Source organism: Phaenicophaeus curvirostris, chromosome 3, assembly GCF_032191515.1.
Source record: "Phaenicophaeus curvirostris isolate KB17595 chromosome 3, BPBGC_Pcur_1.0, whole genome shotgun sequence".
In the NCBI taxonomy this organism is placed as follows: domain Eukaryota; kingdom Metazoa; phylum Chordata; class Aves; order Cuculiformes; family Cuculidae; genus Phaenicophaeus; species Phaenicophaeus curvirostris.
Window position 1 is genome coordinate 19,946,583 of NC_091394.1, and position 18,827 is coordinate 19,965,409.

An 18,827-nucleotide genomic window follows, 5' to 3' on the forward strand; every position below is an offset into this window, starting at 1 on the left:
AAGGACATAGGGGGCCTCAGGCAGATCATCAGGACCTTTCCCACTTATCTGCAGACCAGACTGTGACCTTATTAAGCCTTAATGACAAACATCCTCAGCAATCACCTTTCTTCACTCAGAGAGCTGTATATCTGTGTCTAATCTCCTTCCCTCCATGAAGCTTTCTACCTTTTCAGTTCAGCGCAATGGGGGAAAAAAGCAGAAAACAACACAAAACAAAACAAAGCAAAACAAAAATAACTAGGTAATAAAAAAAAATGACTAGGTAATAAAAGGAACAAATCTGAAGTAGTTGTGTGATTTTGAGACAGTGGTGCATGGTGGGAAGGGGAGGGAAAAAGTGTCTTCTTTCCTTTATCATCCACCTTTCCAAGCTTTCTACTCTGAAATATTAATTTTTGGTCTCCACAACAGATACTCAGCTCTCTCAAAATGTTTTTTTTCACATGCCTTTTCCCACTAAATTAACCAATTCTGCCATGAAAATATCTTTCCTGATCTACAGTCACTAGTCAGTACTCCTGTGTTTTATGTCTATCTGAAATACCCATTGCATTATCTCAGTTCTAAACTAAATTTCACTCCCCTGTGTGTTTCCTTCCCCAGTGAATTCAGGTCCCAACCTTACTGTGCTGTTATGTCCCTCTCCCGTGACTTGTCTCCAGTGTCTTATATGTGACTACCATGGCTCTCATCTGCCTGATCTTCCCCTGATCCTATTCAAAGTGACAGTTATTTACCTTTTATACAAAAGCAGTATTTTTCAATTCCCATTAGAAAGACATAATGGTGGAGGAAAGAAGCGGTTTCAGATAGGAGCAGCCAACTCTGCAGTCAGCTCCAGGCAGCCACGATGGGTGTAAGAGCAATGTACAGCGGGAAGGAGGATAGATTGAGTGCCCTCACAGTGACACTGAGGGATCCATATACAAGCAGCAGCCTGTACCTGCCCAGCCTAAGGGAACGCGTACGTAAGGACCACTGTTGTCCTGCTGGTGATATCCCCACAAACACGACAGGCTGAACTCCCCTGTGACTCCACAAAAACTGTCAGATCACATCTGATGTAAACTAGAGTGATACAGTGGTGAGAGATCTATAGCTGCATAAAGATAAAGCACAGCAGTACAAGGTGGGCCACAAAGATACTGGTTCAAGTCTTAACTCAGATGCAGCTTCTTGCGTAATTCTAGAAGTTTCCTTACTTTTTGTTTGTTCACTTGTAACTGGAAGCACGTGGCTTTGGGAAATCAATTTGTACTGAGTTAGGATGGAAGAAAGAGATGGGAAACAGTGAGCCAGTTCCCCATAGATGCATATAACCCTGTCCCAGGGTCAGTCCAATCACAGAAACTTGTATGAGAGCACACAGCAGTTATGAATCTGTCCGTCTTTGTCTGCTAATAATGACTTTAAAAGCAGTGATCATTCTGCTTGCATTTCACCAAATTAATGAAGGCTTTATATATTTATATTATTTTTATTTGCTGATTCACACTCAAGCTAATTAGTGAGCGTCTCTATTAGCAATACAGAACCCTCTTGCGTAAGCCCCTTTCATGTGACTTGTCCCATTAGCCTTTTTTTTCATGGCTTTTATTTGCTACTAAAGGAATAGCACATGTGAAGTGATGTTTGGGATTTAGAGTATTATAACAGCCGGCTGCTATGTGGTGACTTTTTAAAACTAATTCTGAGAAACTCAGAACGCATGAAACTGAATCGTAAAGATTCTGACTACAGACATGCTAATCCTCTACAAAGGCAGAGTTACTGACAGATTAACTGGTTAGACTAGACACACACAGCTCAGAAAAAGAAGCTGCGGTCACATCCCTGGGCAGGCATGCTCTGCTTAATATGACGATTTAAAAATCTACCAAGGCAGACTGGAAATGTTGAGACTATGCTTCTGCAGTATCCAGTTACATCTGTTTGTTCTCAGCACACTTGCAAACTAACTGGGAACACCTAAAACTAGGTATCAGAAGGTGCTCTGAATGATTTCACAACTATAACATTAGAACTTGAGGACACATAGGAAGGATACAACTAAATTTAAAGTGCAAAGCTGAATTGTCACACATGAGATTTTTGTTTTAATTTAGTATGTGTGCTCTACTCATTGCTTAGAGAAGTCAGCGTGCCCCAGATGAAATCTCTCTCTAGTGTACTGTACAATCTGAGCCTTAGCTTTGGGGTAAATGACACATGCACAGAAAATGTACAAAACATGGCACGATAATTGTTTTATAAGGCAATCATAAGAAATTCAAATTATGCTGTACAGACAGCCTTGACTTTGGTACTTTTGACTTTGCAAACATAGTAACGTTTTAACTGTCTCAAGCGTTCGTGATATTTTACTCTGAATTGAAAAAAGACCCCCAAAAGAAAAAGAAAATCCAGTATATGACATTCTAATTGCATTTATGAGTGATCAGCAGAGCTGCAAATGTTAGCTTTGGCATATACAACTGACTCTTAATTAAAACTATAAATGGCAAATAGCAATCTAGTTTCATTATGAGGTAGGCCTGGAGCAGAGGAGTATGAGGCACTGTGACAAAAGGCTTCACAAATATTTCCTGACAATGAAGAAAATCAAGCTTGCAGCTCTGTGGGGAAGCCTGCTTCCTTGTGAGCACAAGCCTGTTCTCTCCAAACCTAATTTCTTAGAGACAGCTATTGTCCTGTCCATAACTCTACCACTATTTCCTTTCTTAAATGTCATTCTCATCACGCTGTTGTTCTCTCTCTTTGCACCTAACTCCCAGTCCCATGAACAAACCATCGAACCAAGCAAATTCAGCTTTCAGTTTTCTGACTAGACCTTCAGCTTCAACAAAACTCAGTTCCTCCCCTGCTTGTCCCCTACACAATCCATCTCTATTGTTCCTCTTCTTCATCACTGTTTTCAATTTGCCTACGTTTGTTATTCTCCTTCTCATCTATCAACATTCCTATTTGTGTCTTATCTTCTTTTGTGATACTCAACAGAAATCTGCTTTCATACTAGTTGTCTTCACATATTTTGATTTCTTTCAATATACATTCTTCATCTTTCCCTAACATTTGTTCTTAGTTTCCATCTCTTCAGTCAGTTCCTAGCAGTTTCCCATATAAGCACGTCCCTCCTTGCCCCCAGTCTCCTCTATTGCCATCTACCCATTTTCATTTTTCTATTGAACTGCATTTTGAAGACCATCATTATTATGCTAGTCATTTAATCTGTTTCTGCTCGCCCTTAAATGAAGAAAAACAAAGGTCAGATATAAAGGCCCACTTTGTTTCATTGTGTTTTCTCAATTTTGTTCAGACTAAGCAATATCTTAACACATGTTCATTACAGAGATTCTGTTCAGATCAAGCAACATCTTAACAAAAGTGTTAGTGACAGTGTGGGCCCAGAAATCTTGTGCACATGAAAAGTGATATTTTTTCGTAGCCTGAGGCTTGTCAGCTTTGAATTTTATTGCAAATCATGTTTTAAAAGCATAAAAAATATTCTGACAAATTAAAATTCTGCATTCAATTTGCAATGCCTCCCTTTCACCACCTGATGACCACATTTCGGGTGACGACTCGTCATTGCTAGAAATGCTTTGCAAAAGGTGGTTTTCACATTCCATTAGCCTTTCCAGACAAAAGGGAGGTCATGCCCTTTGGTTTCAGGAAAGCAGAATTTGGGTGGCCACCTCAAAAGACATAAATCAGCCACAGGGCAGCAGGGGACTGAAAAAGACAAAAAAAGGCTCAACTGAGCAGAGGGAAGGAGATGCAGAGGAATACCAGAGAAAACTGAAAAACCATGGCAGTGTCAGGAGCTAAAGTAGGAGTGACATGAAAGTGGGTACATATTGTGGCAGATGACAGGAACTGGTATCAGACAGAAGAGTAAGGAAAGGGAAAGGAAAATAGGGAATCAACCTGCTTTTTTCAATATCTAGTGCTACATGTGATAACAGACCTGTTAATCTGTTGAAAAACTTTGTCTCAGTGTATATGACTCATGAGCACAAGTGTTTGGAGACATCTGTTGAGTAGAACATTCACTTTTACTGGTTTTTAGCCTTGATTTACTTTCCCATTGGCCGGACCTAGCAAAGAACCTGTCTACGCACTGCACAATTCTGCAACCCGAACGGCTGCTAAATGACCAGTGAACCAGACTCTGAGAAACGACTTCAGCTTTCTTACTACAGCTGCCATTCGCTGCCTCACTTTTAATTCTGCCTGTTTATCCATCTGAAAACTTTAGTCTTAAGGATTAAGAAGGAAACATTTTCTGAGGAAACCTTATTGCAGTCATTCAGAACTTAAAGAGGGCTTATAAGAAAGATGGGGACAAACTTTTAGACTGCCTGTTGTGATAGGACAAGGGGTAATGTTTTTTAACTGAAAAAGGGTAGATTCAGGCTAGATACAAGGAATGAAGTTTTTACAATGTGGGTTGTGAAACACTGGAACAGGTTGCCCAGAGAGGTGGTAGAAGCTCCATCCCTGGAAATATTTAAGGTCAGGTTAGACAGGGGTCTGAGCAACCTGACTGTGCTGAAGATATCCCTGCTAACTGCAGGAGAGTTTGACTAGTTGACTTTTAAAGGTCCCTTCCAATGCAAACCGTTCTATGATTCTACATGTACCAGCTGCCTGGCCAAGGGTTACAAACAGACATCAGGATTACTCACAACCCCAGACTACCTTTCATTTTATTACTTTTGCACACTGAAAAAGTGCTGTTTGAAAGTTACTTTTGTAGTCGTGACGCTGAAGTCTTGTGACATGACTTTATAGTACAGTATAGCAATACTGCAATTACAAAATATTTTCCTTGAAATATAATCCACATTTGTATTTTTCACCCACAAACTATCAGTGAGATTCTCTCCATTACAAACAAACCCAAAAATTAACCTGCAAATTCAAGGAGACAATCTGCCTGCTTACACCTAGACTGTCTTCTGCCAACATCAGAAAATAATCAAGAAAAACACTTATAAGAAATCCATTAAGTTTTAAAGCACATGTCTAGGTTCTAGAAAAACACATTTCTAGAAACTTACTTTCACTGGCCGAATAGTCCTGTGGATCGAGTATCCCTGATTCCTGCAGTGATCTAATACAGGAGTCCACCAGCTCCAGACCAGTGGTGAGCTCATCTTCTATGTCCTTCTGACCATCTGTAATAAAATTAACAACATATAAATGTAAAAGAAAGGCAAAATCAGTTACATGTGACTAAGCATCCACAGCAGATGAAGGAATGAAGTACACACCAAGATCACATATTCAGAGGAGGCTGGCCACATTGAAAACAATGCCATCCTTTGCAAGTGTGGCCTTGGGTCAATAAAAGCAAAATAAGAAAGTTCATGTTTTATCTAAAAAGTTAGAGACATGTTTAGCAGTGCCCCGCTCTCAAAACTCTGTGTTAGTCTCAGTGTTACTTTTGTCAACCCTAACAATTTTTGCCAAATTTTGCCAGGTTTTATCTAGGGCTTTCACAAACTAGCAAAGCAAATAAAATATTGCAGAAGTAGATGTTGCTTTCCTCTCCATCTTCTTTAAGAAATATGATCATTTTAGGAGAGAAAAAGTGTAATACATACATGTAGGTAAGTACATTACCTTGTGTTTGCCAGTGAAACTGCTCTTCTGTTGAACTGAAAACAGAAAAAAAAGAGTATTTTTTATTAAATGATTCAGTAGTGTGCCATCAATATTCAGATCTAAATCTATTCTGAAGGAACTGATTTAAGAGTAAAGGAAAAGACTTAAGAAAAAACAACATACTTAGAACATATCCAGTGTTATTTTACATATTTTTAAATGAATTACTTCCATAGCATTCATTCAGCAGGAGGGAAGCATCTTCACTTCTTAAGTGATGTAAAGCTACTTATAGAAACTGCACTTTCAGTCTTCATATATAAGTCACACTATTACAAAGCAAAAACCTTAAAGTTTTGCAATTTTATTGATCCTTCTATTCGTCTGATTTTCCATTGTTATAGAGAAAATTATAAATTGCTTTCTCAATTGAACAGTTACATGTGATTTCTAAAAGAAATTAGAAATATGATTCCTGGTTCTACTGATCATTATGTGCATTTTTATATTATTCAAATGTGCAGCTAAGTTAATTCAATTGGCCTACACAAGAGAGTAAATTTAGATGTGTTTGTGCTTCTGTGTTCAAGCACTTAATTTTAAAATAATGAACATGCACACTAGAGGATGAGTTAGGTAGGTTTTCTTCCTATAAAATGAACAATATATTCAAAAAAATGATAAAATGAATGATACATTCAATTAGGTAATAAGTAGACTTTTCTCCAAGGCATGATGTGTTTATGCTTCAATATAGGTCTTGCTTGCTTGCATGCCAAGAACACAAAACAGATTGAAGTTACTCAGTAACTATTTGATAACAGTCAACTGATTATTATACTCAAAATTAAAACATTTTTTGTACATTTTTACAAGATATTTATACAGGAGACCAAAATTATCAATTGCATCCATTGGTTAAAAAAAAGGCAAATAATTTTAACTTTTCAAACTATAAATTTACGTTTTTCTGATGTTGAGAATAAATGCTCTTCTTAATGAGCAAATGGGGTTTAAAACTTGAATTGTCTTCCCTTTTCCCAACAGATTCTGGATCTCTTATGAATATGTGAGTAGAGCTCCTAATATCTATGTTCTGAACAAGAATAATGTAAATGAAAAGAAATGTTTCTTTTTGGAGATTTCTTTTTACAAGAATAGAAATTGGGTTGTTTATTTAACAGATCTGAAATTGTTAAAAGAAGGATAATTGCTCAATTTACATATAAATAATTTTAAAACTGCAATTTCTAATTACTAGCTGGCATGAAAACTTTTAACCTGACAAATTCAAGTCTATACATCAATTACCAGATATGTACTATCTATGATTTACATTGACTCACTGTAGGGAGATTTCATAGATTAAGAAGCTAGACCTTCGATTAGACACTCAAACGCCCAAATGCTTCCAGTCAAGCCCAATGAAGTTAATAATATTGAAGATAAACATAGCCAGAGTCCTCTGGCAAATAATATGGCAAAGTGCTGAACTGGAAGGAATGACTTTAATTTAAACTACCTTTTCAAATGGAGCCCTAGTGGGTGGTGACTAGGGACAGTGCCTCTTTTTTAAATATTACTTTTTCAAATTGAAATTGCTTTTGCCTAATTTTCAGAATCACTAAACCAATATAGCTTCAGCTGAGATACCAAGACTTGAGAGCACTCTTCCTTTCTAGACTTCACATAATCCATATAATCCACGGGAAGCAATGTATTACTTTCCACTATACAGTCTCTCCTCAGTATCCAGATTTCTTTGTGACAGATACCACCTCAAGAGACAGAAAAAAATGTGGCACCTCAGGTGGCATTTTTGTTGGCTGAATGAATTACTAAATGTTGCTGGCAAGAACATGCTGATGTAAAAGCCACCTTACCCAAATCAATGAGAAAAGGAAATCAAGCCTGTGCATACAGAGAGAATTATCGCTTCCAGGAACTCCAGCTTAGCCCTTTTTAAGCAGTAAATTTGTATTAAATGTAGAAGTTCACTAGTGATGTAATACAGATATTATTACAAGAATGACTAGTGGTTGATTAATAGTGATCCCTAATATTACTGGTTTGACTTCCATAGAAACATGTTAACGTATTCACCTTAAGATAGCATAGATGAGAAACTCTAAAAAAGAATTGCAATAAATTTTGACTATATTTTGGCTTTTCCAGTTTTAGTCAGGCTTCTCCTCACAATTACTATAATGGTCATTTAATAACTACTGTAACTCTTACAGTCAAGGTAACAGATTAACCATCAAAATTTTTATCCTTATACTACCCTCTTTTTCAACATATGGAATATGGAACAGGCTGCCCAGGGAAGTGGTTGAGTCACCATCCCTGGAGGTATTTAAAATGCATGTCGATGTCGTGCTTAGGGAAAGGATTTAGTGGTGAACTTGGCAGCGTTCAGCTTATGGTTGGACTTCATGATCTTAACGGTCCTTTAAAACCTAAATGATTCTATGATTATAAATAAAAAGTGTATTTGCTCCTACAAGGATATCAATATATTCTGCTATGAAAAGAATGTTGTTTTCCCTAGCTATATTCATGTTCTTTAGCTTTTGAACAGTCCAATACAGTTGCATATTACAACTGTCATTTCTTGGTTACAAAATGATGCCTCAGTTTCACAGCAAACACTTAAAGAGTTTCCCTAGAAAAATCTTATCAGAATTCTGCATAGTTTAAATTTAGACACTCTACTTTTTTTTTTAACATAATTTTCTTTTTTTCCTCCAAAAATGATCTTTTCCTGCTTTTGGCCTGATTCCTGACTGAAGGAACCAGACGTGTCTGTGCAGGGAGCCTTTAGGCTGTCACACAACTGTGCCAAATCTGCTCAAGTGAATAAAATGTTTCTTTTTTTGTGTTTTTCTTCTAGGTGTTTTCCAGCTTCATAAAAGATCAATACAACTGACTGCATACTCACATCAAATACATGAAAAGACAAAAAAAATAATTAAGAGAAGTATTCCCCCTAATAAATTCTTCAGCATGTTCAGCAGAATAAAGCTTTCTCCTTTATAGTTTTTCTGAAAAAAAGGTTTTTAATTCATTATCAGCCCCTTTTCTGCATATTGCTATGCCACATTTTACAAGTTGGTAAACTTTACTGACTTTAACTGAGGAAGTTGAGCAATAAAATACTAAGAAGTTCTGAGCTAAGGAAAACAGCATTAAACTTAGTGTTTGAGGAGGCAGATTTTAACCAGAATTAGATTGGTATATTATTAGAAAATAGTCACATAAAATACTAATGAGCTGAGAACTCAGGCAGGTGTAACTATTACCCCCTTTAATGCAAACCCAAAAGAATAATTATCATTTATTGGCTGTATTGTTCTCTCATTATCAGTAGTCATTGCATTCTATATCTACTTCAAATGTTCTAGTATAAATAAGACAATGGTACTACTTTATTCTATTTGAGTGATAAAAAGAATCGTGTGTTACCATTCAACTATAGTAAACTTTGATTCTTCTATACTTAAATTATCTTTGGAAAATAGGATTTATTGCATGAAAATCCCACGGAAGCAGAATAATTTAATAATGAAAAGATAATGCTAAAAACAAACGAACAAAAAAACCCCCAACCAAATATAAAAGAAAACTATCATATGTTTAGTTCACCTTGAAGTTAATGAATCTATCTTCTGTAAGGATGCATTACACTGTTCCTAGAATTTTACCTTTAATAAACATCTATGCAAGTAAATATCCCAGTAAAAGTTGCTTTACATCCCTAGGCAAGAATGAGCAAAGTAAATATCCACAAAGTAGTCATCTTGATTCCAGCTGAACTCACATGTTCCCATTTCTGCACGCATGTAATAAAAGCACTGAAGTAGAAAGGAACCTTCTATGTGTGACCTTACATGCAAGAGAATGAAAGGCAAATGACCATGGCATGCTGCAGGGAACACAGAATCATAGAATCACTAGGTTGGAAAAGACCTTTGAGATCAAGTCCAACCGTACCTGTCCACTGCTAAATCATATCCCTAAACACTTCATCTACCTGTCTTCTAAATACCTCCAAGGAGAGTGACTCAACCACATCCCTAGGCAGCCTGTGCCAGTGGTTGATGTCCAATCCAAACTTCCCCTGGTGCAACTTGATGCCATTCCCTCTCATCCTATCACGTATCACTTGGGGGAAGAGACCAACACTCACCTCTCTACAACCCTCTTTCAGGCAGCTGTAGACAGTGACAAGGTCTCCCCTCAGCCTCCTCTTCTCTAGGTTAAACGACCCCCGTTCCCTCAGCTGCTCCTCTTAAGAATTGTTCTCCAGCCCCTTCACCAGGACCTCCATGTCTTTCTTGCAGCAAGGGACCCAAAACTTAACACAGTATTTGAGATGTGGCCTCACCAGAGCCAAATACAGGGACACAATCATTTCCCTGGTCCCACTGGCCATGCTGACACAAGCCAAGATGCTACACCACATGAACAGAGCACTCAGGGAGCTCTACCTGTCACTGCACAGTATGGAAAGATCAGAAGCACAGAGTGTTGCAAAGATGCAGAGTTTCTATTGTCAGCAACGGGCGCCTGTCTTTTACCAGCAATCTGTTTAAATCAAGTTTATCCCTTTTTAGGCGTAGATGGAAAAATCCCAGTCTTGAGCTACAGTCACTATGTCTATAAACAACAAACAAATTGTGCCTTTGCAGTCTTCGTTATTCATTCCTGTATTTCGCATAAAGCTAAACAAGAAGCTGGTGTCCTCTTCAAGACAGACTTGTTAGGAACCCAGCATTACAAGTTGGGATCTGTGGAGACAATGATACAGTCCCACGACAGCACCAGCAGAACAAGGTGAGCTCTGTACGGCCACCAAACACCTCCCCTCCCAGTTTACAAATCAAAATCAGTTTTGGTGGCACACAAGTGAATGCTCAAGGTGACACCAAAATACTGCTTTCCAGGACCACGGGCTCACAAGCTTATGAGCCACATTTCTATAAAAGTAACCAGAACCCTCATGGGAGGTAACTCACAGGTGGGGAAGGCTGTGGAGCCCTTTGGCAGAAGAACTGTCTGAGACATCTTGAGACAGTGTTGCCATAGGGCCTGTAAAAACACCAACGGATTTGCTTTCAAAGCAGGTGCCAACAAGGGGCAAGGGCACCTTGGACTCCACTGAACTCCTAGAAGTCAGGAGTGTGCTCATGGCCCTGGCAGCAGGGACAACGGTGAGCCAAAGACAACTTCGATCAAATCCCCTGCCCAACGCACACATTTTGCACCCTACCCAGTCACGGCAGTAATTGCAGAAGCACTTGGGTCTGGTTTTAGGCATTATATGTCATAATGTGAGACCCCAGTCCCTTCAGATGAATGCCTATTGATATCTTCTAAAGCATACAGTGCAAGAAGGAGGCTCACCATACTATATACACTTCTCCTAGTGTAGCATTTATTATGCAGCCTGCAGATGTTCATTTTCCTTATCCTGTGCACCAATATACATCGGTGCACATGCACATCAGGCCATATGATTTGTTTATTCAAGTCCCATGCCTTACTGCTCCTTGGAAGAACACCATAGCAAAGAAACTCAGTTCTTACTGGGAAGGGTTGCAGGTCTTTTTTTATTCCCTCTTTTTGGAACACCTCTTCATTTATCACAGAGCCTGCATACAGGCTGCCAGGGCAAACTGACACTTTTGTATTCCTTTAATTATCCAAGAAATGTTTGACTGCCTTTTCTTTATATGAGGTCATTCTGCTTACAGTTGTCATTCATTTTCAGAGAAACTGTTGTAGCTATCTCCTACACAAAAATATTTCATTTTATTGTTTTCTAAAGAATTCATGAAATTATATCTAACTCTACTATAAAACAGCTATGAAAGGATTTTTACAAGGACTTTTATAAGCACATGATCTTTTCAATTATTTCTGCAATGGAGCCAAACAAAGATCGCTGTATATAATTACAGGCAGATACCGTCTCACTGATTTTAAAATTGCTATTCTGGTTGTGGAAGATGGAAGAAAAAAGATTCAGAAGCATTTCACAAAAAGCAAGGAGGTTGAGAAACTAATATTCCATCTAAAGAGAAGGAGAAGTGGAATTTAAATCAGCAGTACACTTCAGGTTACCTGCAAAATAGTAAACAATCTTTAGTATCAACTCTCTGTGAAAAAAAACCAAAACACCCAAACAAAACCCTAAAAATAAATTTTACATGAAATAATTCTGTGAAAAAGCACTAACCCCTCAATAAATTACCACAGAAAAGATCAGCCCCCAAGTGCAATTTTTTTGTTGCCCAATTTAAAATTATGACAAAATCTCTGACTGTGGTAGTCACCGTATAGACGTGACACTGTGATCTCTCTCAAATATTTAATCACACTTTATTAGTCAGCTGTGGTATGAACTTGGCTACCATATCAAGGAGTCCTAATCCAATCCCCTTAAACAATCCTGGAAAATGTAAAAAATACCCCAAACAACTAACAAAAAAAAAGAAACAATGCCCCCGAAAAAATCCACACATATCTTACTGAGGCCTGCTCTTTTGTACCATGTGAATTTCAAATTGACTTTTTAAATCATTACAGAATTCTTCTTAGCCGTAGATGCCAGGAAATCATTTAGGTGGTTAATTCCCACCTATTAGAAATACTTTGCTACAGTTCCTACAGGGAAAGAGAACTGACTATTTATTTCCCCAGACAAATTATTGTTATTCCCTAGGTTTTACAAAATCAATAGTAGAACTTTGTGGGTATGCTATGAATGTTTTGTACTTCTTTCCAGTGACGCAGGGAAATATTCACACCCACATTTTCAAAAAAAAAAAAGGTCCTGAGATCAATGCTTTCCTCTGCATTTAATACTTGCAGAAGTTATCAGATGTGATTTTTCTTTAAAAGCTACTTCTTAACTTCTCCAGTCCTATTTATAGCCAATCTTCCTAAACTGATTCTGCTTAATAATAACTATTTCTTCTTATTTACATATGATTTAAAGTTCAATGTACTACACCGCTGAGAGCACTATTAAAGTAAAGCAGCGTGCACAGAAAGGCAGCAGCAACCTCACCTTCCACACACTGTGCTGCTCAGGTGCTTGCAAAGTGGGCAGCAAAGGCTGCTTTTCAATGGAGAGAGCACAATACAGTCTGTTGCCCTGTAGTTTTTGACCACCACTCCTGAAACAGTTAACAAGAGTATCAATTTAATTAATTGCTTTGTTTTGTTTTACTGAATTCATTTCACAGAGTACCAACCCCCAAAAATCGTTTACTTAAGTTTTTATAGAACTTAGCCACCTAGACACAAAACACTCGCTATTCAGCTCACAGTAACAACCAGCTTCCTTTAGTTTCAGCTCTACAGTTGCTGCTGTGACAGTGAAGACAGAGAATCCTTTCACAGTGCAAGCCTATAAAGCTCCACTATTCAAAGGAAAAGCATTTGCAGGGCAACATATGCAGATACTTGTTACATATTATTTAACTTTGAAGCAATAACAGCATTCAGGAAACACATATTGTATGATTGCCCTGTTATGAATAGGGCTATCAAACTCTTCCCTCAGTGTCTGTTTCAGGCTCCTGGTATCCCACACAGGATATTGGGCTAGAGAGACCTTAACTCTGAATCATACAACCATTCTTTCATTCTTATTTAGAGAGGTTAAAATAAATCCAAATGACTTAATTGTGTAATTTCCTTTTATTAATTAATTAAGAAAATAGATGATTGCTTAAAAAAGAAGGAATTAGCTCAAAACTGAATTTCTGCTACGGTAATATTGTTAGTTCTTCCTGTTGGCTTCAAACCTATTCTTATTTGAGAAAAAAAGGTCACTTCCAACAGAACAAGAACGGAATGGAATGAAATGGAATAGGACTATTCATAGATCATATAATAGATCATAGAATCACTAGGTTGGAAGAGACCCACCGGATCATCGAGTCCAACCATTCCTAGCATCACTAAACCATGCCCCTCAGCACCTCATCCACCCGTGCCTTAAACACCTGAGGGAAGGTGACTCAACTACCTGCCCGGGCAGCCTGTTCCAGTGATATATTAAAAGTTTTTCACCCAAAATGGACTTGTTTAATTTTTTGTTCAGTTGTAAAGAACCTGCAACGATCATCCAGTCCAACTGCCTGACTCCTTCAGGGCTGGCCAAAACTTAGAGCATGTTGTTAAGGTCATTGTCCAAGTGTCTCTTAGAGACTGACACGCTTGGGGAGTCAACCACCTCTCTGGGAATCCTGTTCCACTGCCTGATCACCCTCTCAGTAAAGAAATGCTTCCACGGGTCTAGTCTAAACCTCCGCTGGCAGAGCTTTGAATCATCCCACATGTCCTGGCACAATCCCAGGAAGAAGAGATCAGCACCTCCCTCTCCATTTCGGCTCCTCGGGAAGCTGTAGAGAGCAATGAGGTTGCTCCTCAGCCTCCTATCAATTTTAAATGTTGCTACTTCTCTCCAGCTTAATAGTTTAGATAGAAGTGCACAATCATATTTCTTCAGCCCCAGTGGTGGTATCTGGATCTGATCCAAATCAAACAAGCATCTAAAATAATATTTTGAAGGAACTTAAGTGGTCAGAATTCTCTAATTTGCAATTGCCAATTTGCAAATTAGAGAAATGCAACAGAGGAGAGGTAGAATCATCCATGCCTTGAGCCAAATGAGCAGTTTAGTGCCTAAACCACAACACAGGCTATCAGTACCTGTAAAGCTGTACCCTTCAAGCATGCCTTGTAGACAACCTAGCACAGAAAATGCAGTAATGGTTGTCATAATTTGAAGAAAACAACACAACAGATAAAAAGAAAGATAAAATAAGGTCTAGTTTATGCTTTCCCTCCTCCCTCTTACCACAAAAATTAAGTTATTAAAGCACTTGTGAACAATATGATAGAACTAGATATAATCCTGTTTTATTCACATGTGAGAAATCAAAGCAATATCTAAGTTGAGTGTAACCATCAGACTATTCCTTGTCTTTCCTATGAAACCTTAATCCTGTACAGTAAATAGCACAGCATTTTAATTAAGGAACTCCATTCTAAGAGTTGCTACCACAGCTACATTCTCTTTGCCTCAAGTTTTGAAAGACGGCTTCAGAGAAAGGATGTGAGACGGTAATACCCACAAGAGGAAAGACAGTTTCCCAGTGGAACGGAAAAGATACTGAAGATCCAGAGGTGAGACTGAATTCCATGTAAGGTACCTTAAGCACCATACCCAGTATTTTGATGCTGCAGAAGAAATACTCATTGAGTTGAGATCAATCCTGTTCTGAGGCACACAGTTCCCCATGCATTGTATGAGCACCATAGGAACCCAACCCAAATCAGAGATTCACTGAGACAGGCACCTAAAAATAAACATTACAACACATTTTTTTTCAGGATCTTTTTGGTTCTGGTCTTTGGTATCAGAACATTGATTTCTAAAGAAATACCGTGCAATAGAAATAAAATTCCTGTCCAGGAAGATACCGCACTATTTCTTCTTGGGATAACTAACCACTAGCAGGTAAAACCTCACTAATATCATAGAGCTCCTATTCTTCTCATTACAGAAAAACTGCACAAGGATACCTGTTCTACATAAGACATAACCCTCAACATGCAGATCAAGCTGAGTGCTTTATGCTGACCACTGTTTCAGGTAAATCATTTTAAGTATGACCACACTTCCACATGACTACTTCAGCTACAATATTTGTTTTGCGTTGTCCTTGATAACTAATAAGAAGGTGATCTTCTATACGTTTTGAGGGATGATTCATTTACAGTTCCATATTTCCTTTAGGAAATTATGCAGACAGAAGCCAGACAGTCTTTACCTTGAAGAAAGTACATTCCACGCAGGAAACTTCCAGCACGCATGTAGCATGTCACTGTGTGAAATTGCACATCACAGCCCTTCCCAGCCTCTCTTCCCTACAGCCTTTTCACATTAGCTTTACTCATCTCCTTCCAAAAAACCTACCCCTTCAGGGCTCTTCACCACTTTCCACATAAACAGCTTGCTTTCCTGTCCAATCCTTCTCCCCTCTTAGAGAAGAAAACACAGATCTCAGATGTTTCTTCTTTTTCCTTATCTGATCACTTTGCTATGCTCTGGCCCACAACTTAAGCATGTAATTAGCTGCTTGGGTCAGGAGCAAACTCCTACTGTGCCAATGCGGTGGTGAGAAGTTCCTCGTAACTAACAAAAAACATTATTGAAGTTAATATGTGGTCTGAATTTTGACACTGAACAGACTGCACGGTAGTCCTCTCAACCTTATAAGTTTTCTTTTATTTCTGTATTCTTCATTGGGTGTGTAGACATGAACCAATGCCGTGAAATGGGAGCAGATTCTGCAGGGCGCAGAAAGTATTTTGTTGATCCTTTTTAAGGGATGATTAAGTAAACAATTTGATGTGTACATTAAAAAGAGCAGGTTTAACTGCTATGTTCAACAAATTATTTTCTGTTGAGAAGAAAGAGGAATAGTCATAGAATAATTTAGGCTGGAACAACCCCATGGTATTAATTTGGTCCAGCTTGCACTTAAAGCTGGGCTAACTTCCAAGTCCTGTCCTGGACATAACACTATAGGGATGCATTTGAGAGATTCTTTCATTATTCTCTGTTTAGAACTTGTTTACTTACTATTCGGTTTTTAATAGGGAAAATAAAAACTGATAAAGATAAAGTTAGAAGAGTTTGGTGAGCTTAGAGGAGACAAGTCTGAGCAGGGACCACAACTGGTTTTTATAACGTAGCAAGGCTAAATGACAGGAGAAAAAGAAATAATCAGAGGAAGCACACAGTTGGAACAAGAACAAATTGGTTCAAATTGGTTGTTGAAATTTTTGCAGTAAATGTAAAAAAGTACTAAAGCAGGTTTCCCCATCCAATTGGAGTTGAGAAGGCAAAATTATATATGCTGTTAGAAGGCTGTTTGATAAGTTTATTAGAAAAAGCTGATGTTAGTTTCAGCTTCAAGGAACTGGACTACATCCCAGGATGGTCCCTCCAGTTCTGCACTGGAAATAATCTTCATCTGTGATCCTGGCAATTTGGAGTTTGTTACATGATGTAGTACACATACAACTGCATGAATTAATACTTCACATCATCAGAAACACTGAGCAATAGAGAAATTCAGTTTTTCTAGAAGCACTCAGTATGAAGAGTGATGTATGTAAGCAATGATGATACTTTACATTTCAGTGGATGAATGTAAAGGCAGCAGAGAACCACTCTCTGACCTAAAATGCTGGATGAATGTAAAGATAATTTGGCCTGTTAGGTTGGTGACAAGCAGCTGGATCAACCCCTGAACAACTGCTATTGATTTATGATTTTAACTAAGGGAATGAAAATTCTTATTCATAAACAGTCTTGTTTGTATACAGAGTTGACAAATTATCCAAGTAACTAAAATGGCACAAGGTAATAACAGCTATTTAGCTATATGGATAACCTTTAATCACACATTCATTACTGAAAATGACTAAAATCATATTAATGCAAGCTGACAAAAAAAATGTAACCTTCGAGCAGATTTGGAGATTTGTTCTAAGCACACATTCTTTTTATTCTGGCTTTTTCCATCACTAAGCCTCAGAGGTGAAAATGAGAATCAGTTCTCTAAGAAAATAATATTTGTTCTGTTATTCATTGCCTAAGAGTGACTGAAGATTTACAACACAGGAAACACGATGCATGTAAAAACAGGCTCATAAGTCAGACATTTGGTAAAAACAGATGTAAGGAATATATTATAATTCTATTTTTAAAAATTGTATGTAGGCACTAAAGAGAATATTCCTTAAGAATAGAAGGTTATCTTTGTAGAAGCTTGAAGTAATTATCTTCCAGACATCACACTAGTAATACTAAGAGCAATAATATTTTGAATCATCTTTATTCCTAGCAGAATATTACAATATAAAATGCTGTGAAAGTTACTGCAGAACAAAAATGATCCTCAGAAATTTTGTTTTGATAACAAAAGGATGAAATCACCTTCCTACTTAGACATATGCTATATCCAGAACATGAAGTTTCACGAGACAGTTAAATATAGAATCTCTTTGTCTTAGTAGATGTACATAATTTACACATTCTAATACTGAGTTAAAACATTGCAAGGGAACTTTGACAATGTGATTTCCTGATCCTGCGTGTACCAGTTTGTACCTTAAGGTCTGCCAGCCACGTAAATCGTGACAGGCTGCATTAATATTAAGAGTTAGACTGAAAATCGGATAAAACCAAAAGACAAGTGCTCAGTCAGTCTCAGAAGTTGTTTGGCTTTTCCATAATTGATCTACTGTTCACTCTCTGCATATTGAAAGTACTAAATTCTTTGTCTGTACCTCTTATCATGCAGTTGATTTTCCTAGAGCTGAGTAGCAGATTTGTTTCCTAAACCTTGTCATACTTCAGCTCTCTCACTCCTGTTTTGGGCAATCTCCTTAATATTCATGGAAAACAAATGCACACCCTCAAATTTCCACATTATTGCTCCTTTAAGCTGTAAAAAGCCCCATCTTTCAGGGAGACTGAAGTGGGGAGTAAATTGGACCAGTAGTGAAAGCTACTCGTTACTTAATTATCACAAAATTTTCCAAAGCAAAATGGCCCTGATATACTGCAGAAGTGACTTCACAAATATTACAGGTTCTAAATGCTGCATCCAAAAAACCCTCAAGAGGCTCAGTGCTATGCTTTTATCACTTATAATATATAAACTTATATCTCAAGCCTCTCAACAGAAGAATTGAAGTGCTGAGATGGCTTGCTTGATAAAACCAAAGGCTATCTATCGCAGTCCTTAAAGAATTTCACATTAGAAAAGTCTTAATAGTTTAAAGTGTTATGATAGGTCACTGATCTTCATTCTGCTCAAGGGGCCATCTAGCACTCTCTGAAAAGTCTGTATAATTATGCAGAAAAATGCTAAACTGTGTTACGTTAAATAAAAATCTTAATTTTCTTTGCTGACTTTGCTGAAAAAGCAGACAAGGGAAATAAAACACAGACCTCAAATAATTTGGCGAGCTTTAAATTGGACAGATATAATTTTTTACAAACCCTTTGTTTCAGAGAAAAGGTTCCTGAACCATAGGAAAATTAGGTTCTCGGCTACCTACACAAATCCCTCTCCAGCATGCCGCAGCATCACTTGTTCAAAACAATTCATTAAAAT

At 37.8% G+C, this 18,827-nt stretch overlaps 1 protein-coding gene across 6 annotated transcripts in view; it reads right to left on the reverse strand.

Moving 5' to 3' along the window:
* The window catches only part of CTNND2 (catenin delta 2), a 662,416-nt gene that overhangs the window by 318,802 nt on the left and 324,787 nt on the right, over positions 1–18,827 (reverse strand). For all 6 annotated transcript variants that reach the window (XM_069853473.1, XM_069853478.1, XM_069853475.1 and 3 more), the window contains 2 exons: positions 5,632–5,666; positions 5,067–5,183 (listed from right to left, as the gene is read on the reverse strand). In XM_069853473.1, the coding sequence (XP_069709574.1) occupies positions 5,067–5,183; positions 5,632–5,666 (152 nt within the window). The remainder of the gene's footprint in view (positions 1–5,066; positions 5,184–5,631; positions 5,667–18,827) is intronic.